At 44.2% G+C, this 20969-nt stretch overlaps 1 protein-coding gene across 1 annotated transcript; it reads left to right on the forward strand.

The window, feature by feature from the left end:
- Positions 1 to 1975: 1975 nt before the first annotated feature.
- On the forward strand, positions 1976 to 19528 carry VXN (vexin). The gene is made up of 6 exons (XM_030943344.1): positions 1976 to 2109; positions 5036 to 5091; positions 11235 to 11361; positions 15286 to 15344; positions 17008 to 17093; positions 18772 to 19528. The coding sequence occupies exons 1-6, from the start codon at positions 2046 to 2048 to the stop codon at positions 18956 to 18958; spliced, it is 579 nt and encodes a 192-aa protein (XP_030799204.1). The 5' UTR covers positions 1976 to 2045; the 3' UTR covers positions 18959 to 19528.
- The last annotated feature ends 1441 nt before the right edge of the window (positions 19529 to 20969 follow it).

The following is a 20969-nucleotide window of genomic DNA, read 5'->3' on the forward strand; positions in this document are numbered from 1 at the left end:
CTCCTTTTCATGGACAGAGGACAATTCATTCCCAGATGAGGATCGCAGATGAGGTATATTGTATCTGTCCTCCTGAGCCCTATTCTTCTGTCAGAAAGTGATGCGAGTGCCTTTCAGCAGCTCTCTGTACGGTGATTTGTCCCCATCCTGTGCCTTGTAAAGGTGTGTCCAAAGCCTACCTGCCTTGTAATGCAGTGAATGCCAGCTGGTGACCAGCTCTAGAGTCTCACTTCAGTCTCCACATCCCACCAACCTTCAAAGGATGAAGAACCCAATACTTGTTCTAATGTTAAACCCCATCTATGACTTCAAAATATCTGTAGGTCATACCTAGCATTTGGAAACAATGACTTAGGTCTAAAATTGCCTGTCTTCTCATCAGACTCTGAATATCTGAAGGTGAAATAAAGGGTGGGTTAGATTTGTTATAGCTTTTTTTTTAATGGACTATTCAGTGTTGGTCTTCATTATTTTTTTTTATCCTTTTGAAAGCTTTTAGAGCCTCCTGCATAACCGCCTCTGCCCCATTCAGTGCTGAATGGACGGTGCGCTGATCTTTTTCTCGGTGGGTAATGGATTTGGGTTGATTGCTTGACACGGGGACAATAGGGGGGTAAACAATTGCCTCGCACCCGTGCAGCTCCCCATCTGTTGAGTGCCTGCGCCTTCAGAGGCAGCCGGGCGGGCACAGATGAATGCGCCAGCCCAGCCTGATGTTAATGACATCAGTCATACAAGCAGAACATGTGGCGCAATAAATCAAAAACTAATTGAACTTTAGGTTGATTATATTGCCGTCCCACTGCCTGCTTTGAGCACTGCCTGCTTCGACAATGCCCCCAGCCCTGCAAAGGCTTTGCTGCCCCTGGACAGCAGGAGCCTGCCCTGGGAGGTGACAAGTGACAGCAGCTTCTCTTCGCTCGCTGCTCTCTTGAAACAGCGACACCTTCCACTCAACCAAAATGCTTCCAGGCTCAGGATGTCTATCTGACCAATATTTATTATTTCCAATAAGAAACGTTCATCAATATGACAGTGACAGGCCATGTTCACTGGCACTTTCCATCTGGGACTGTTGGTGGCAGACATCTATAGGAGAAGACAGCACTTGTTTTTGTGCTAATTAGACACACACGTGGTAGTAATGAAGGCTATTCATTAGACTGATATAATTTAATATCATTATTCACACTTGAAAATACTCCAACTACATCAGTTGTTGGAGCCTGCAAGCCAAAATTTTCTGTCTTGGGTGTCCATGGCAGCATTGAGTCACCAGAAGTTGAGGGGCTGATATTCATAGAGGTGGAAAGGAACAATTTCTGATGGGAGTATGAAGAAATTAAGAGCTTTGGCAAGAAGACCATTTATCAAAGTGCATAAATATGGGATTAGACCCCAGAGCCATCAAGTCAGGAACCCATCCATGACTCAGGCACCTTTCCTCCCCTTGCAACCACAGATGTGTAGGGGGCACGGAGATCTATGCACATCTGCCTTTCTTAGGCATCTGCTTTTGAAATTTTGCTTTGAAAAACCCAGGATTCCAGTATTTGTTTATGAAATGAAAAGGTAAAGCATGAAATGCTTTTCTTAATATACTAGAGTCATCTCCTCATTATGTGTAGGGAGCAAATTTTTATGGTAAATGTGTTAAAGTACACATTTAACCCAACTTATTTCAAATATCTTTGTAGTACTTCCGTGAACATTTGCCAATAGATTAGAGTTTAATTATTAGCTATTTATTGCAGAGGATTCTCCACACTGGTAAAAGCAAATGTAAAATAAAATGCTCCTATCTGAGTAGAGGCTTAAGCAAGAGCTAAATTAAATCTTTGTGTTAATATTATTCATAGAAAGGCAGATGGGAGCAGAAAATGTTGCAATGAAGAATATGGAATGAGATGAGATCACAGCATCAGTCTGTCCTTTGTAGATCTGGACAATGATCACAGAGCCAGATTGGATTAGTGAAACCTATTTACCAGAAGTTCAGAGCGGTTGCATGAAGCTGAAAGGCAGTCAGTAGGGAGAGGTGGAAAATGCACCAGATTTACAGCTGCAGCGATGAAAATTTAGAAGTTTTCACTGTGATTTCTTCCAAATGTGAGTACATCAAAATCTAACAACGGCTGTGGTGTTGTCTTTTAGAGGGGTGGGATGTTTAGCAGCGGGGAAATATTTGAAGGGAGCAGCTCATCTGCTCTGCTGTGCCGTGCTCTGCCTGCAGCCCAGCCCTCGCTGCTGCTTTCTCGACTTAATCCCTGCAGGTGCTTCAATATTGTGCCTCTGTGAAATCTTTACTCTGGCAAAATTGGGAGCTCTGGAATCGGTGTTGCTGTACCTATGAGGTAACTGCTAAAGTGACAGCTTGCAACTGTGTGGCTTTTCTGTGTAACAGAAAAGAGAATGAAGTTCTGCGAGCAGTTAGAAGTGGGTGAAGTGCATGAATGTTGAATTTAAGTCTGCTGGCTCAATAAGTGGAACATTTCCAAAGCCATGCCCTGGAAATGAATGCATGATTAACATTAATTGCTTCTAATGAAGAGTAAGAACCGGACAAAGCCCAGCCTGCATTTGATTGAACAAATTAGTTTAAACTCAATGGCTGCATATTTCAGCAACAAGAAAGCAGGGAAAAGCAGGGAAAACAAATCGTGGGGCCAGATCAGATCTTTACTTGCAAGCTGCGAGCATGAGCTCTCAGCTGCTTAATTTTGGAATATAAGTGGAAATGACAAAGTGAACCATCACTGTAATTGTATTTGCTGCCTGAAATCTGGGCTATACGCACAAACATCCTTTTGCAGGCAAATCCATGTACATCATCTGCAAGGACTCGTTCCTCTCTCCCTTCTCCAGCCCCCTGAAGAAATTGGTGTTTGCAGGGACAGCCTCGCAGCCCCACTGTTTGCATTGCTGTCATTGTATTCCCACCCAAGTGGGTCACTTCTGGCTACTTCTGTGATTCACCCTTCTTTCAATGCCTATTCAAGTAATTGCATGTTTGCTGGTGCTGTGATTTCCCTTTCATGCCTTGCCTTTCTTCAGCCCTGTAAACCTTTTGCCACTCGTTCTGGCAGACAACAGGGGATGAGGGACTGTGGATCATATGTACTCTGAAAGTAGGCAAATTTATTACTGTTAGGCACATTTATGTGTTTTTCCTTTTGCACTAGGCTGGGTAGCAGCTATAACAGCACGAGAGCACTTGCTTCTGGTAGAAATCTCTAAAAATCTGTACTCCTTACACTGTGTGGTAAAATACCTAAAGTGCCAGAGAGACAAGATAATTCCTTGCATTACTAAACTTTTCTGCACTTGAGTGTTTTGCTTAGAAGCAATTAGTTTAGCCCTCACACAGCGAAATTCCAGAATTAAAGGTGATGGAAGCAGCTTCAAAAACAACTTACAGTATATTCCTAGGTTTAAAAAAACCCAAACCACCTTCATTATGTTTGTCTGGCTTTCATCCCACACTCAGCATGGTTTAAAATATAAAACATGTCCTGCAGGATAACAGTGAGGATCCCTGAGGACATCACACTGTGCAGAGCAGACTGTAATCACACTGACAGCTTAGCACACTCCAGGCAGGCAGACAACTTCCTTGTGACAAGCTCAGTGTGGAAATGCCCTGTGCTGCAAGGGGCTGCTCACAGCTCACAGGGACCCTCCCATTTTCCTGTCCTGTTTCACCACAGCACAGCACAGGCCAGACTTTCCTCTCCAGTGGGCTCCTCAGGCTCAGGACTTACATCCTCACTGGGATGTGGAGGGATGGCTGTTAGACACACATAAGCTGTCTAAGAAGAGTGACTTTGGTCTCACTGCCAGCTCTGCTTGTACCAGAGCCCTGGAAAGCCCAGGCACTTGTTATTGCTGCCATCTGAGGAGTTTGGCTCCAGCAAGGAGCAGCCTTGGATGACCTCCAGCTGCTTCCACAGCTCCAAAACTCTGCACACAGTAATACACAGCAGTAATAAGCACTGCAAGTGAAATGTATGCCAACAACATCAAGGAAAGCTCACCTGGGGAGTAGGAGTCACCCATCATCCTGTGACAAACCTTCCTGGCTCCTCAAAGCCTTGGGATTATACACACAGCCTGAATAGGAAACCCCCATTCACATGCCTTGCCCCAGGGTCAGCCTTTAGAATTGGAGTTAATTCTCCACATTTGGCAGCTTTCTGCAAGCCTGTTTCTGTCACTGGTGGCTAAATCCTGTAGCTCTGGTAGCCTGAACACAAGGGAAGGGAAGACATGATGAGAGGGAGAGCTGGGAGGATCACAGAGTCTTTCTGGCCAGTTTCAAGCCTAACTCAAACAACAACAGTATAAAGAGCTTTCACTTAGTCCAGTAAAACCATCACCCAAAACCAGTTGCTTCAGTTCAGACAAAAGCTTGGCTTGTGGCCCTGGCACCTTGTGTGTCTATTGGCTGGTGGTTCTATGCTTTTGGTGTCTTTGTGGGTCTAAGAAATAAAAAGTGAGACAAAGACTCTAAGGAGAATGTCCCAAGCTAAAGAACAGAATAGGTAATTCTGAGAATTGGAAAAGAAAAGATTAGGCTTAGTGCAAGTGTTGTGCTTTGGACATCATGCAGTGAAAGTGAAACAATGTCATGAGGGATTTAGAGCTTGTTGATAAAGTCTCTAACTAGATAAAATCATAATAGTCTCCAAGTAAATATATACACTACTCATTTCCTCCTGAAGTACTTGCAGGTGGGAGGCCAGATCAAAACTGAGAAAGGAGGAGGAGTGCTCCTTCTGGAAGCCTGAGAGAGAGGTGCAGAAACTCGGGATGGGCTGTGGCCCTGTGGCCATGGATTTCTGTATTGTGCAGTCAGAGCATGGTCTCTGAGATCACATCAAAAGGGACTTTGGATTGCTTCAGCTGGAATCTTCCTCAAACTCTTTCTTCTCCCCCCTCTTCCCACCATGCCCCCAGTGAATTCTTACAGAGGACTTTGGGGGGCACATGCCCACCTCCACAGCATCCTGACCATGTTCTGTTCTTCTCTTTGCAGCATGTAGTCCTGCCCGAAGACGAGCCAAAGCTTCACAGCACATCCTTGCAAAGAGTGTAAGAAAAATCTCCTTTCTTCTCCCTGTTTTATTTTGTTCACATTCTAGTTGGTTGTGCATACCCTCAAAAGTGCTGTGGGTAAATGGGAAGCAGATCTTCCAGGGTGAAGAAGTGCATCCATGTCTGATGCAGGGAGTGGGGTGGGAAACAGAAGGGGGAGTTTCTGTAAAGCTGCAGTTCATTTACAGAAGTGCTTTGAAAAAAAAATACCAACAAACAAACAAACAAACAAAAAAAGGTCTTGCCATGCAGAGCCAGTCAAAATGAGCATAGTGGCTTACCAACACTGGCCATGTGAGGAGGGAATCACAAACTTCATTACTGTCCATACAGCCTTCACAGTAAGTCCAGAGATACATGTAGGAATGAAAAGTAAGCAAATCACACCAAATCCTATCAGTGTTAATCAAGTAATAATAATAATCATGTTCGTCTCCTGGTCCCAGCAGTGCTTGCCTGCCCTTGCCTCAGTCGCAGCGCAGAGGGCACAGAAGAACGCCCCAGATTAAAATAACTGAACATTTTTCATGCTCTGAGTAAATGTCTTGCAAGTTCAGCTGCTTTCACACAAGGGTGTGGGGTTTCTTGTCTTCAGTTTTCCCTCCTGAAATCCACTTGACCCATTCACAACCCCTTGCAAAATCCTTTTAGCTGATTTGCAGGAATGACAGTCTCTTCTGCATATCAAAGCACTTCTTACAAGTTTGAGACTCTTCTGCCAAAGCATTTCTTCTCACCACAGACCTGTCTCTTATCTAAGCACTTCGCTGAAGTATTTTGCTCCATGGCCTTCCCTTTTTCCATGCCCTTTCCTGCTTCCCAGATCCATCCTCATTTTCCAAGAGCCTTTTCTTTGTATTCCTGATTCCCTGATCTCCCCACAGAACTGTAGGTCCTCCTGCTTACCTCACTTACCTGTGCACTGGGAAAAAACCTCATCACATTCACTCCCACCCTCTCTTTTGGTTATTAAAGCAGATCACAGGATCCTGGTACATCACAGGACACCTGAAGTGGTCCCCAGGAAGAGTCAGAAACATGTCTGTCATTTTTTGGGTAGAAATTCTGCATGTGTATGTTTTCCCAAATTGTGACAGTCTCGGTTTGGTTGGTCTTGTCCCATAGCTCAGGCTGAGATTTCAAAATTACTCTTCATGCCAAAAGAAAGATGAGTCAGACTGCTGGAGTGTTACTCAAAATAAGCCATTTTGAGATACCCCACTTTCATTTGTTAAACCTTTGGTATATTTTGTTTTCCATGCAATATAAAAACAGAAAAGTCCAAACCAAAAGTGAACTATTCTGAATTGATGAAACAAAATACTTGGATAATTTACCTTTTTTTTTTTTTGGACAATATTTCTCATAGAACTATTCAGCTGAAAAAATTCAGCTGGCTTACATCAAAATCAAAGGAAATTCTGTGTCTGTTATCTTGTCCCAAATCTCAGTAGATAGTTGTGTCTACTAAATGGAAGCACCTAATATGTAATTTGGATTGGATCAGCTGCTGTGGCAGCACTGTACTCATAAAAGCCTAAGAAAATAAGATAAGAAAGTCCCTGTTTTGTTGCTATATTTTAAGAGGATTGGGGTTTTTTTCCTTTGGGGCTTTCCTGACCCCAATTAAGGATGTCCTTTGATTGGCTCTTAGTCATGATGCAGGCAGCATCATATTAGCAGTGGGAACACCAAGCCTGAAGAATGGTCTGCAGCTCCAGCTATGAAAACAAGGATGGCTCTCAAACCAAAGTGTTTGACTGAGCACAGCCAACTCTTAGACATTCCCCTTCTTCAGTGGGATGCCACTGCTGGTAAGCAAGCACTGAAGGAAATTGCACATACTGGAATAGACGTGCCTCTGAGGAAGCCGTGATTGCCAATTTCTGGACCCACAGAAAAGTCGCAGAATGATTGTTTATTTTTCACTTTTACATCTGCACCTGCAGTCAGAGCTGTAGAAATGCCTCAGCTAACATGAAATCTTCTGCTCTGGTGATTGCGGTGGATGCACAACTTTAATCCTCAGCAAGGACAAAAATAGCAACCAATGTGGACATCTGCCAGACCTTCTTTTTTCGCAGCAGAAATACTCAAGCAGTGTAGCATTAAGTGATTTAACATTCAAATTACTGACTGTGGGGGGTAGCTTCCATCACATACAAGAACTCATCCCAAAAGCATGATAATGACTGTGGAAGGGTGACAGAAAGGAGGAAGCACCTTTTTTTTTTTTCAGCTGAGTGTTTCACCAATATGTATATTTGCAGTTCCTATTGCCCTATTAAGAGTTATTTCCAGTGGTAGTAGATCCTTCCCTTCTCTTCTTCTAGCCCCAAAATCCCCTGGGTAGAGCTGTCTGGACACCAGTACCTGTCTACTTTGCAAGAAAGTAGAAAATACCCCTGTGTATGCTAGAGTTGCCACATTAAAAATCAGCTCAGCATTAGGCCATCAAAATAACTCTACAAATCTGGAATTTTCTCCACTAACAAGCACTCTAGGTTTCAAAATTTTATCCAAAGGCAGATATTTAATTGTCACCTTTTCTGGATGATTGTTGGTTGGCAGTGGGATTTTAAGTCCAGGATTAGGATGGTTGGAAGAGCCTCTCTGTGACTGCCCTGTGTCCTCTGTGCCCCTTCCCTCTGAACACAGCTAATTCCAGCAGGGGGTATGCCAGGCCTCAGTGCTCTCATGTGCATGGCAAAGTCCAGAAAAAGAGAGTTTGCTGGGCTCTGATTTCAGAGCCAGAGTCCTGCAAACAGACTAGGCCAGCCAAAGGATTTACAGGTCCTAAAAACAGTAGGTTTTTAGAGAGCGGTTTGCTAATTCTGCATAGTTTGGCTGACTCTGCCATTTGCACAGATTTAAATTTCCTGGTATGTCTAGAAAAGAAAAGTGACTCCCAGTTGATCCTTCTGCTTTACCCTAGGTACCCTAAAGAAATGTCAGCTCCACTTTAGATCAAAACCAAGCTACAGCAGGTTTAGTTTCCTGACCTAGATAAGTCTTTACATATTACAGTAATGGGTGAGGCAGCCAAAGTCACTGTGAAATCTTGAATTAGGAGATAAGGAACTCCCAAAGTGTGCTACAACCATGCAAAAAATGATGCAAAAAAAAAAAAAGCTGCTGAAAATATGTTATAGACATTGCACTGTTGTCCCCAGCTGTAATGGAAAATGGCACTGTAACTTATTTATACAGGTTCTGCTGCTTGAAGGTGTCTTGGCATTACTGATATCATATGTAACAAGGAATCTCAAAAACACAGACAATGTGCCTAAATAATTCTTGCTATTAACCAAGATAAAAACCCTCCTCTTTTCCCCAAACTGTGCAACACGTAGGCAGAATGTTAAGTTTCAAGTCCATGGTGGTTTACACTGATCAAATAAGCCACTTTCAGGATTAGAGGTGACTGCAGCCAGCATCCTACTTACCAAAAATGCTCTTTCCATGACAATGCAAAATAAGTGACTGCAGCTGTCTCAGGAGCAGAGGGTTGATGACATTTTCTGTCACACACCTGCAAAGACTAAGTGTGACCAAGAGCACTGGACACTTTTCCAGAGATGGTGGGAAAGCTGAGCTTTGTGGCATTCCTTGAAAGCTGGAAGAGCTCGGTTCACACGAGGCAGGCTCCAAGGGCTGTCATTAGAGACCCCTGCTAGCCACAGTCCATCATATTAGTCCTGAGGATGGGAGTCTCCTGGTGGCCCCGTGGTGAAGGGGGTGATGCCCTGGTGAGCAGCTTGTAAGATTTGTGTGGTCAGGCCGTGTGTGGACCCAGGAGGTGCAGCCTGAAGGAGCTGCTGCAGAGGGATGGGGAGGTGCTGGAGCTGCTCCAGGGGCAGCAGGGAGGGAGCCAGTGCCAACAGCTTAAGCAGCAACAGGAGGCCTCTCATAACCAGCACCACCCTCGTTCTGAGACATCGGAGCAATGCTGAGGCTCAGCTCTGTTGGCAGCTCCAAATTTGTGATGAGTGGAGCTGGGAGCCAGCTGCAGCCTCCCTTAGCATGTGCTTGTCTTCAAGGACACCAGTAGTCCCTTTAACTGAACACTGGGCATGTCTTTAAGTAATTTACAGCACATGGAGCATGATAGGCCGTGTGTCAAAATCCACAGAAACTGGGGGAAACCCCTATCCAGCTGTGGATTAGGCTTTGGTTGCCTTACCTGCCTTTTCTAGAAGTATTGTTGCCTGTTGTTGGGTAGTTTCTGCTCCTCATCCTACTAGTCAGTAGGATTTAGGTAATGTAGGCTTGTCCAGACTCCTGAGGGTACATGGAGACAAAAGAATTAAAAGTGGTTAGGTTGGGATTTTTCTTCTTTCCTGTTTTGGAAAACATGGGTTTGCATATGTTGTTATGTCTGTGTAAAAAGTCATATACACAGAACATTGCAGATTAATGGCAAATTCAATTAAAACTTAACTAGAGGAAATGGACAATTTGGTGTGAGGGGACATGCTTGAATAGGGTCTTGATTTATCTAGAGTGTGTGTTAGAAGGCAGAGCAATAGACAGAATTAAGGTTTTTTCTATGTCAATAGTGAGCTGGCCAGTTTTTGGTCTCAGTCTTGAGGAAAAATAACTATATTTATATCTAAAACACGTAGACAGCAGCTGCCAGTCATCAGCTAGATGCAACTAACTGCTTTTCTCATGGTCTTCCAACATAAGTTAGTCTAATAGGAAATAGTCTGAATAGTTGCCACATGTCTTGTTTCCTGGCTGGTTTGGATCTTCACCCTGTTTAAGTGGCTCTCTGTATGACAGCAGCATATTCTTCTTTAGGGAAGAATAAAAAAAAACCAACAAAGTATGAAACACTCTGTCCCTGCTGTTGGAACTTTGATCTTCTTGAGAAAACTCTTTCCAGACTATCCTGGAGAACAGTCCTGACCAATCCACTTCTTTGAGGTGTATCCCTGTTTTTCCAAACTCACATTACCTCTGGCATCCCCAGCTGCCTGTGGCAGGACAGTGAGTGCCATGGCTTAGTCTAAATTGGTTAGAAAAGAACTTGATTTTGTTCATGCTTGTTTTCAGGGACCATGGGAGATGGAGGGAGCGGGGGTGATGCTCATATAAAGTTGCAGCTGTCAGTGAGTTTTGTCTGTGTGAGCCAATGTTTGTGAAAATTAATCTCTAGGAGCACAATCCCTCTCTGCCTTGTATTCTCTGTAGTTATTTATCAGGTACAATATGTAAGTAAGTTTAAAAATAGGAGAGACCATAATGAAACAGCATTTGTAGTTTGCATTGCATAAGTTTGACTGGTTGCCCCAGATGTGATGCAATAAGAAAATTAATCTGGGCTGTATCAGAGGCATATCCTATTCAGTAGATCTTGGAAAGGAGCACATTTCAGCCTCCTGAGGAGAATACAGAAAGGGGCAACTAAGTAGCTGGGTCCCAGAAAGACCCTGCAGGATTTTCCCATACTTCTATACACAGCACAGAAGCTGGAGCCAAACAAGATCCCACAAATCCCACAGTCCCCACCTGAGAAAATCCCCTTTGGATGACAGCAGAGCAGCAGGAAGAACAAGCAGCTTTTCAGCTCCCCCATGACCCTGAGAGAGCACCTGTTAGGAAAATGAATCCACAAACACCAGAGGTTTATGGCCAAAAAGGAGACAGAGGAGTCCTTTCTGGCTTTGTTTGAATAAAGGGAGAGGCCATGGGGCATTCCCCTGGGATCTCTCAAATTTTTGGAGGATGCAGCCTGCTTTTTATCCCAATTTCCTGGCGGCATCTCCCTTCTCTCTTTCCCCATTGGCTGAGGTGCTTGAGAGGTACGGACTCCCCGATACACCTGATACCAAAGATTTCCTTCTAATGTATAACCCTCCCTTTTCATTTTTAATTCATATGGAATTTAGGGGTTTTTCTTCCCCTTTATTTCTTTCATCTCTCAATGTCTAACTTCATTTATCAGCAAACCTAAAGTTTATTTGTAAAAGCAAATTCATCAATCAGTGGAATCCTTCCCATTGTTTCTTTTATTTCCCAGAGCTAGTTTTACCTACCAGCAGACCTGCAGCTTGTTTGTAAAGCCAAATCTACCATTCCTGTCACTCCTGACCCCCAGGGCTGGGTGTGACAGGGTGTTTGCCTGTCCCCTGCAGGTGGTGGCCATACCAGAGCACCGGTCCCACCAAGACCATCTCCTGCGAGTGCTGTACAAGGAGGAGGCACGGGGCAGCCCAGGGCAGCGCAGAGCCAGCCCCAGCAAGAGCACTGCCCAGCACCCTGGTGAGTCCACAACTGCTGTATGGCACTAAATCGTTTAGCTAGTTGTTGTTTCGCACTGTGTGATTGGAGATTTGCACTGAGTAGTCTTTACATTGCACTGAACAGTTTATGTTATATCACATGGTTTGTTCTTCCCCTCTCTTATCACACGGTTTTTCCCTCACCCCGTGTTGTCATCTTATTGCAGGGGTTCCATACTTTTATCTCCTTATATACTGCAGGGGTTCCATACTGTTATCGCCTTATTGCAAAAGTTCCACGCCTTCTTGGCGTTTTCTTGTGGGCACCTCCTCAGAGCAGTAACTCCTCCTCCTTCACAAAGCAGCCAACTGACTCCAGTTCCCCGCTCAACCAGCCACCCCGCTCTTTTATAGCCCTCTTCTTCTCACTGGTTACAGCTGCGGCCTGTTAAAGTCAGGCCTGTTCCTAATCTTTGATAATTGGCCCAGCTGCAACTCCTTAGGGGTAAGATTACTTTCTACACTATCTTTATTTTCTTATATTCTACCCCCCACAACCCCAGTACCCCGGGTGCCGTCTCTCCTCTGGTCAGTCCCTCCCCTCGCCCCTCCTCACTTGTATCCCATTGGATGTGGTTCTCTGTCTCCACCCCCCATTCCCCAGGTATAAAAGTCCCCCACAGGAAGGGGATCGTCTCTTTCCCACCTTGGAAGTAAATGTGGGACGTTGGTGCCCCCGTGGAGAGGAGCCCTTCTGGTCTTTTGCCTTTGTCCATGTAAGATTGTGTGGGCTGGAGTTCATAGCTAGCCGGACTGGACCCGAACAGCCCGTCCACACACGGACTCTTACAGCTGGAGCCCAGAACCAAAGCCCTTCATTCTTCCCTGGCCCCAGAACATTTTTGGATATTGCAGTCTGCCACTTGTGCAGACTGCAGGCTCTTTATTGTGGACCTGGAGGATGATTCCGGGCTGATGTGAAAAACGCCAATCACTCGTTTTAAAATTTTAAAAATTTTATAGTAATTATAATTACTGTAAAAATAGTAATATAATTAGAGCAATAAAAATTTGGACAATTAAGATTTAGGACAATAAAAACAAAGAGTTGTGGACAGTCCGGGTACCTCTTTCTGGGCAAAATAAGCCCAAAAAGGACCCACATTAACAGAGGATTAACCCTTAAAAGCAATAGCTTGTTGCATATTCATATACCTCATACATGATGCATAAATTCCTCTCAAACAAAGGATTCTGTCTGGTCAGTGTCAACTTCTTCCTATTAATCCTGACAGCATCTTCATGGCTGAGCGAGCTGGAAAGAAGTTAGTTTCTTCTGATAATGGAGCAATAAATTCATTTTCTCTGAAAGATTTAGGTGTCCTGTGGCTGCTATCTTGGTGTGAGTCCTCTAAAAAAAGTATCTTCCATAGCACAGTTTCTATTTTAACATTATATTTTAACCTAAAACTATATTTAGCACACTACTTAAGAGAATTAATACAGCGTAACTTTCTAACATGACACATATAATATTCATTTTAATATTTGCGAAAAGCCAATCATAAAATACACCTTTTTCACACTTAAAATATCCAGTGGAATGAATGAGATAATGACTGTGGCATTGCTCAATTTATTCAGAGTCCTAAACTCACTTTATTCAGAGTCATAAATGCTCCCTGACAATATTTTAGAGAAGATAAATTTTAAATTACTGCATTTTCCTGAGTCATCTTATTATATAAGATCCCTGTTCAGTTGCTTAGGATCAGCTAGAAGATAATCATCAGGGATGGATTTTCACATTCTGGAGGCCAGCCACAGACCTGATTTTTTGGCAACCAAAGCTTGTTCAGCATATTTGTGAGAAACCGTGAAGGAAAAATAGAGCTTGCCAATACAAAACCAAGGAGATGAGTAAACACAAACAGAGTGGCCATTCAGCTCCTCCAACACTGGTGTGTTATGTTTGGAAAGCTCAAGCTGCAGCAGGGCTGTGCGGTTTCACATGGGATGGCCTTCTAACCAAAACCACATCTTTTGCTCTCCTATGAGAAATCATCCAGATGCAGTCAAGTTGTATTTCTTTAAAGAAATCCCACATGGCATGTTTTTCCAAGATAAATTGGACATTTGGATGTTAAAAGGTGCTAAATCTCTAAATCAGGTCCATGAAGGTGCATGTTCCTCACATCACTGGCCTCCAACCACACTGCACATAAGCCATCCCTTTAAGAAACAAACTAGGCAAGAGTGGGGCCTGGGAAACTGGAAAAGAAGACACTGAGCCTGGGACCATAGGAAAGGATCTCAAAAAGATCTCAGGACCAGAGCCAAGATGTGGCTGAAAAAAAGAACAGGAGCTTCAGGACTGGAGCCGGGACAGGAGAAGGAGTGGCTGGGACTGGCTACAGGGTAAAGGATGGCCAAGGGGCAGAGAGGCAGAAAGGAGGGACTGCTGGTCTCTGCTGTTAAGGGAGATGAGAGGTAAAGGATGACAGATAGGTGCAAGCAAGAGAAAAGCTGTAGGAATCTAAAAAGAAGAGCAGAAAAGGGGGAAACGGGTCTCATAGAGGGAGAAAGGGAAATGAGTAGGCAAAACTTAGAAATTAAGTTTAAATTCGAACCAACAACAAACAAACAAAAGGACACAGATGAGGCCATTAGCGTGTTTATTGCTGCCATCAGAAATCCTGCACAAACAGCAAAGCAGGACAGTCCATTCCAGCGTTCTGGAAGCGGAATTCACACTGCATCCAGCCACCATTGCCTTGAGGGGAGCAGCTACAAACCTTGAAACCATGAAGCCATGAAGACTTTCTTTTGCTTAGATATTTTGCTAAAAGTTTGCAAGAGCATTTTCTGTATCTAATAAGAGGGATGGGCTGAAGGGAAGAATCAGACAAAGTAAGAGAAAACAAAACTAAATAAAAAGAAAAAATATGGGCATGAGCTGAAGCCCTGCTGATCCACTTGCTGGATACTGTCAGTACCTAATATGCACGATGAGAGGAGGTAATTGCATTAACTTTGACGTGAGAGATACAGTAAGGTACCTAATGGAATTACTGGAGGGGGGTGGAGCAGGAAGAAGAAAGCTGGTTAGGATATTTATCACAGTCAAATATTGCCCCCAGAAGGAGGAGACAGTTCCAGTTGCTAAGTCATGCTGGAGACAGCACTGTAAGCAGCACCCTGGCTATTTCCAAATTTGCTGTCGTTATTTATATTCCATTGGTCAAAGCAGTAGAAAGGTCCACATTCCCACAGCTAAATAGGAGGATTTGGCCATTTTTAGATTTTTGGGATGAAAAAAATCTGGCATCCCTCACTCATATATTTCCTTGGTACAGTGGGCAGGAATGTCAGTGAGCATTTATCCATGGATAAGTTTTTGGATGAGCAATTACTTGAAACTGAAGGGTAACCTTCAGAGCTGAGGACAGCAGAGAGAGAGATGTCACTCAGCCACAGGCAGAAAGGTGGAAATCCCTCCCTGTGACAGGGGAGACATAATACACATCTCTTCCCAGGTTAAAATAACTCCCCACAGCAATATAGAAAGGAGAGAATGATCTCCTATGCAGGTCAAACCTGCAGTGGGGGCTGAAGAGCACCATTTGGGCTCTTTGCTTGTAGAAATATGTGAGTGTTTACAGAGGGGGAAAGGGCTCCCACTATAGCTTGGTCTGCTAAGGGCAGCTTGTCATCTCATTTGAAAAGTCCAGGAGCAAGCTGAGAGACTTTCCAGAATGACTTCAGCAGCTCCACAATCACTTATTTTGACATCACGATAGATGGTCACTCTGCTCTTCTGGCTATAATCAAATCCGGTGGGACTGTAACCTGTATCTGGGCTCCGTCCATATCGGGGCTTCACTGCACAGAAGGAGGGTTTTCATACAAGCTGTGCCAATGGGATAATTGCACCTAATATCATGTTTCTTATGCTTTACAGCAGGAATTCCTGAACAAGAGTCATCCAAGTCCTATAATCACCTGTTGGATGGAAAATCTTTGGTAAGCAAATAGAGCAAGACCAGCTACCAATGCATATTAAAACCTTGTACCCATCAGCATGTCCCACACTAACAGCACATCAGTCTGCTGCAGCACCTGCAGATTCCACAGCCCTTGTTAAAGCTTGAAACATGATTTGTGCCAGAGGATCCCTTAGCTGGGAGCAGAGACTGGCACAGGACAGAGAACTGCCCCTCAGGAACCAGGAAGAGTGATGGGATGGAAACAGGCAGGTTCCTGCTCTGGATGCTCAGCCGCCTGCAAGAGCTGGGGAAATTAGCCTCTTGTCTCTCAGGGAATTGTACAAATTGGGAAAAAATTTCTAAGTGGAACAAGCATCAAATAATTTGTTTTCTCCAGAATGCCAACCTGACACAATAATCTCCAAAGTCAGAAACATAAATAAAGAGTTGATGGGAAAATTATCATACAAACTCCCAAAATGTGTTCTCTAATAGACAGAAAAAATATTTTGGTTAAAAATTACTCACCTTTACTAAAATGTTCTCCCTCACTTCTTTGTCTTACAGTGGCCCCCTAATTTTCATAGCCTCTACATTTAATAAAAACTAAATTTTTCAAAGAAAAAAGATTTTGAATAGTTTCTGGCCAACACCAGACCATGCTGTTGAAACTTGGTGGTTTCAGAGGCCCTTTTGGATGGCTGAAGCATGCTTGCTAGCTGATAGCTGGGCTACACCTAAGAAAAATGACAGTACAATGCTCAAGGATGGTTAAAACTAATGCTATTCAGTGTAATGAATCTAATTGAACCTACTAATAATTAACTTAGTTAAATTTCAAAGGATGCTTGCAAAAGTGAATTCAAACATTTCTAGATCTTAGGATACTTGAAAAACACACCTAAATGTACCCAGTCTCAGATTAATCCTAGGAGTAGTAGCCCTAGAAAGCTTAAGACCAGTTATGGTAATGACAATAATATGAATTTTTTTTCAGGATTGCCAGTAAAATCAATAAGTGTGCTTATTGCCTGAAATAATGAGATCATCTCAAATTTTTGACTTTTTTTTTTTCTATTTCTGGGCAACTCACACTTAAACTTACCATCTTGGAGGATATGCTGTTCTCAGAGACCTGTTTATGGGGAAATGTGACTCAGCTCTGGTGGGCAATTTTTGATCAAATAAGACAAGGAGGAAGTGGATGATTGGGCACTTGTGGGGCCGTGGCAGAACTGGAGCATAACCAGGGTGCCCCCACACCACAGAGCAGCACACAACAAAACAGGGAAACCCCTCTGAATGCTGAAGGAGCTGTGATGGCTGAGAGATCTCCTTCCCAGGCAGCTCTGGAAGTGGGGAGCAGCAAGAGGCAGGCTGCTCACTCTGCACAACACCTTGCTGCCTCAGGAAGCTAAACACAAAAACTAGGGAATAAAAAGTCCTACAAGTGTCCCTTCTTGGATGGGAGGTGTAACTGTGGCTCACTCAAGTCCTGTGCTGAGCTAAGTGAAAATATTCACGTGAGCAACTGGTAATTGTGTGGGTGAGAGTTGGGCCGTCAAATCCTTAACCTGCTTTCTCTTGTTAAGAGACTTACAGCATTTATTGGTTTCCTTAAAACAGCCTCTTTCCTCAGATGAACTGCTGTCCCCACTCATCAGTGGCATTTCTTAACGATGTGCTCTATCCTCCCCCAGATTCCTCCATCTCCAGTTGCCCATATCACGGTGAAAGCTGTGGCTGTCACGGGCTCGCCCACACGCGACCGCGCTTCTACGGAAGAGTAAGTGCCTTCTGTCGGGAAAATGAATCCACAAACACCAGAGGTTTATGGCCAAAAAGGAGACAGAGGAGTCCTTTCTGACTTTGTTCTAATAAAGGGAGAGGCCATGGGGCATTCCCATGGGATCTCTCAAATTTTTGGAGGACACAGCCTCCCTTTTTATCCTAATTTCCCAGCCACGTTTCCCTTCTCTCTTTCCCCATTGGCTGAGGTACTTGAGAGGTACAGACTCCCCAATACAACTGATCCCAAAGATTTCCCTTTAATGCATAACCCTCCCTTTTCATTTTTAATTCTTATGGAATTTAGGGGGTTTTCTTCCCCATTGTTTCTTTCATCTTTCAATGTCTAATTCATTTATCAGCAAACCTAAAGTTTATTTGTAAAAGCAAATATCTTTTTCCATTCATCAATCAGTGGAATCCTTCCCATTGTTTCTTTTATCTCCCAGAGCTACTTTTATCTACCAGCAAACCCACAGCTTGTTTGTAAAGACAAACCTGCCATTCCTCTCACTTCCCACCCTCCAGACATGCCTCTTGCTTCCCAAAGGCCGGGACAGATTGCTAAAGGTTACTCTGATTTTATTATCAGCCATGGTCATTTATACAGCTATCTCTGTGTCCATTACAGCTCTACTTTATCACTGGGAAAATAATCATCATAATCCAAAAGAAAAGTATTTTCCCCCTAAGAAGTCTGTAATATTTGCCCTAAAATGTGATTAGAAAATGTAATTAATTGAAGGAAAAAATTATGTCTTAAAGTTTAATTAAGGAACAGCTTGACCATAGTACAAATGCACTCATCACCAGGCAGTTAACCCAGATGTGGGACTGGGTGGGATTTGAGATGCCACCATTGTCACCTGAGGGACAGTAACTACTCATTGTCACAGTGTTCTCACACTCCATACTCAGAGATGGAAGTTCTCCTCAGCCAGTGGAGCTCATCACTGCCTCGTGGTCCCTGGGCTTTGGTGGAAGGGCCCAGCTCTCTCCTTGGGCAATCCCCCTGCTCCTTGTTGGGTGGCAACTGCTAGAGGGGATGCACTTGGGGTGGTCCCACTTGTAGCCTGTCCCCTTGTGTCAGTGTCCCCTCTGATAGTGAGGGAACAAGAGCACCGAGCTGAGTGTGGCAGCTGCAGCATCCCAGCCCCTGACCCACAGAGCCCCTGCTCATTCCAGACCTGCTGGTCCCAGGGGTGGGCCAGGCATGGGCACACGTTTCAGCCAGGCATAGGTGTTGTCATTATATTGCAAGAGTTCTATTGTCATTACATTGCAAGGGTTCCATGTTGCCAGAGTTTCACACCTCCTTGATGTTTCTCGTAGGCAGCTCCTCTAGGCACTGAGTCTTCCTTATCCTCACAGCAGCCAACTGACTCCAGTCCCCCTCAACCAACCAATTTACTCTTTTATAACACTCTTCTGATTGGCTACAGCTGTGGCCTGTTAAAGTCAGGCCTACTCCAAATCCTTAATAATTAACCCAGCTGCAACTCTTTAGGGGATAAGATTACTTTCTATACTACCTTTATTTGCTTATATTCTGTTCCCCTACACACGGGCACACCTTTTCAGCCAGGAGCCCTTGGTTCTGAGGGGCTGGTTGCCATAAGCAGGGAGGAAGGGCCAGGGAGAAGCACTCTGCACACACTTTGTGTTTTATTTGTTAGCCACAGGCACCGCTGGAGGAAGACAACAGAGTATGACCTGTCCTTGCCACCAGGAGCAGAAGCTTCCCTGCCACTGACAGGGGGCAACCTGTGTGGGACACCCAGCCTCCTGAGGAAGATGTGGATGAAGCACAAGAAGAAGTCAGAGTACCTGGGGGCAACAAACAGTGCCTTTGAGGCGGACTGATAAGGCTCAGCGTCCCTTGGAAAGGCAGAAGGTCCTTTAGCAGGACAAGGTGCTTTAGGATCAATGAGGGAGCAGACACAGCACAGCTCATCCAGGAAAATTATATCCTTTTTTATTACTTGATGCCATTGCCTCAGAACAGTGGGAGAAAGGCTAACAAAGGCAAAAATGGTGAATATGATGAAACTCAATGGCCTTTCCTTGTTGCATTACACTAAAATCCCAGCTATCCCACTAGATTTACCTCTTGACTCAATGCTGAGACTACTGCTGACCCACTCACCATTTCCCATGCCCTGTCTGAATGAGCTTGGACTTGCAACAAGAGAAGCCTGCGAAGAGGTTTGTGCATTCCTGCAAGGCAGCAGACTGATTACAGAGTGCCATTAAATCCCAGGATCTGCTTGTGCACCACTGCCTGTCGTCCTTCCCCTCTCATATCATGAGATCAAAACCTCATCTTGCGATATGCTTGGCTGAATGACACGTGCTAAACATCTCTTTTCCTTCAGTTTTGATGTTTCAAGGCAAGAGTAAAAGATGCAAAAATTCTAAAACAATGGGCCAGAACTGAGCAAGTTTGCAAACATATGTACCAAACTTTGCTATGTGACAAGTGTAACAAATGATTTGTGTTTCAAGTTGTCCTGCCAGATCAAACTATGAGCAACAGGATACCCTCAAGGGATACTTTTTGCCATAGAACCTGCTTATAAGTGAAATGGTAGTCAGCAATTTACCCTCCACCCATGTGGTAAAGGATATTACATTAAGTGCACAAAATACTAGGAGGAAGGAAAGTATGTAAATGGTGCAACTAAGTGACTAAGTATAAGATATTTGCATGTAAGAGACCCGTGCTTATGAATAGATGGATTTAATAGGATTTGCTTTAAAAATTTTTCTCTCTCTTTGTTTTTCAATTTAGAAATTGCTGGTCAGGTCCTCTTCAGTTTTACTCTCAAAAAAGAACAAAACAGTTTTACAAAAGAAAATTTTCACCACTGTTATGGACAATATTATATTAGCCATGAACAGTACTTCCCTTCTGTGAGTGCTCTCCTAGTTATTATAAAAACCACTGGTTTCCCTAAATACAGAACTTTATATTTAAAGTCAGAGGAGGCGTATCTCCTGTTGTTTGTAGTAATGATCACCTCTGAACTAACTGCCCATGCACCGAGGCGTAAATTAAAAATAAAGGTCTGACTCTGTGACAGCAGCAGAGGGAAGGAGCTCCCATCTGCACCTTGCCTGCCTGCAGCCAGTGCAGTGAAATGCACTGAGATCCATCACAGACAATGCCATGGTAGTGAGGGGCAGCTGGCCCTGGTCAGGGTCACCACCTCAGGAGTACCAGGGGACCGCCTGGATGGGAGGGAAAGACAGCCAGGACTTGTGGCTTTGGGTGGAGCAGCACACAGGAGAGGTTTGCAGCTTGACAGCCTGAGCAACCAAAGTTCATGGAATGGCTAAAGAAATGGAGCAGGCCAGTAGCTTTACAGAGCATATGGTCCTGATGGCTGCAAGGAGGGCAACAGCAATAACCTATTTAGGGCTGGACATGGTGGAAGTGGTAGTAGGATGGGGATGGAAGTTCTTACTTAAAAAGGTACTGTGGCTTTTCATACTGCTAGAGCCAAGTCAGTCCAGAGTGTGCCAAGGAGAGAAAGGCACTCCACCTTCATGAAATACCTCTGCTAGCCCTCCTGTTCAGCTCTCTGTCACTGCTCCAGTCAGAGGCTGCTCCAGCAGAGCTGCTCAACAGGCCAGAGGAAAACTTTGCACCTCAAAACCACACAGACTCTCCCTCCTCATTTCCAAAGGTAAAAGTCCTTCTCTGGCCCAGCAGCCTAAGACAGGGATGATCTGCTCTCCAGCTTTTATTTCTTGCTCCTGGCAAAGAAGGAGAACAGAATTCCTCGTGAACCACGTGCTGGCAGTGGTGACCCAGTGCTGACCATGTGTTCTGTGCCCTGGCATGAGAGAGCAATGCTGACACCCACTGAAG

The sequence above is a fragment of the Camarhynchus parvulus genome, chromosome 2 (assembly GCF_901933205.1).
Source record: "Camarhynchus parvulus chromosome 2, STF_HiC, whole genome shotgun sequence".
Classification (NCBI taxonomy): domain Eukaryota; kingdom Metazoa; phylum Chordata; class Aves; order Passeriformes; family Thraupidae; genus Camarhynchus; species Camarhynchus parvulus.

Coding starts and splice junctions, on each gene's coding strand:
- VXN (XM_030943344.1), top strand. CDS start 2,046: ATGCACCAGATTTACAGCTGCAGCGATGAAAATTTAGAAGTTTTCACT. Junction 2,110..5,035: donor CACTGTGATTTCTTCCAAAT/GTGAGTACATCA, acceptor TTCTCTTTGCAG/CATGTAGTCCTGCCCGAAGA. Junction 5,092..11,234: donor AGCACATCCTTGCAAAGAGT/GTAAGAAAAATC, acceptor TGTCCCCTGCAG/GTGGTGGCCATACCAGAGCA.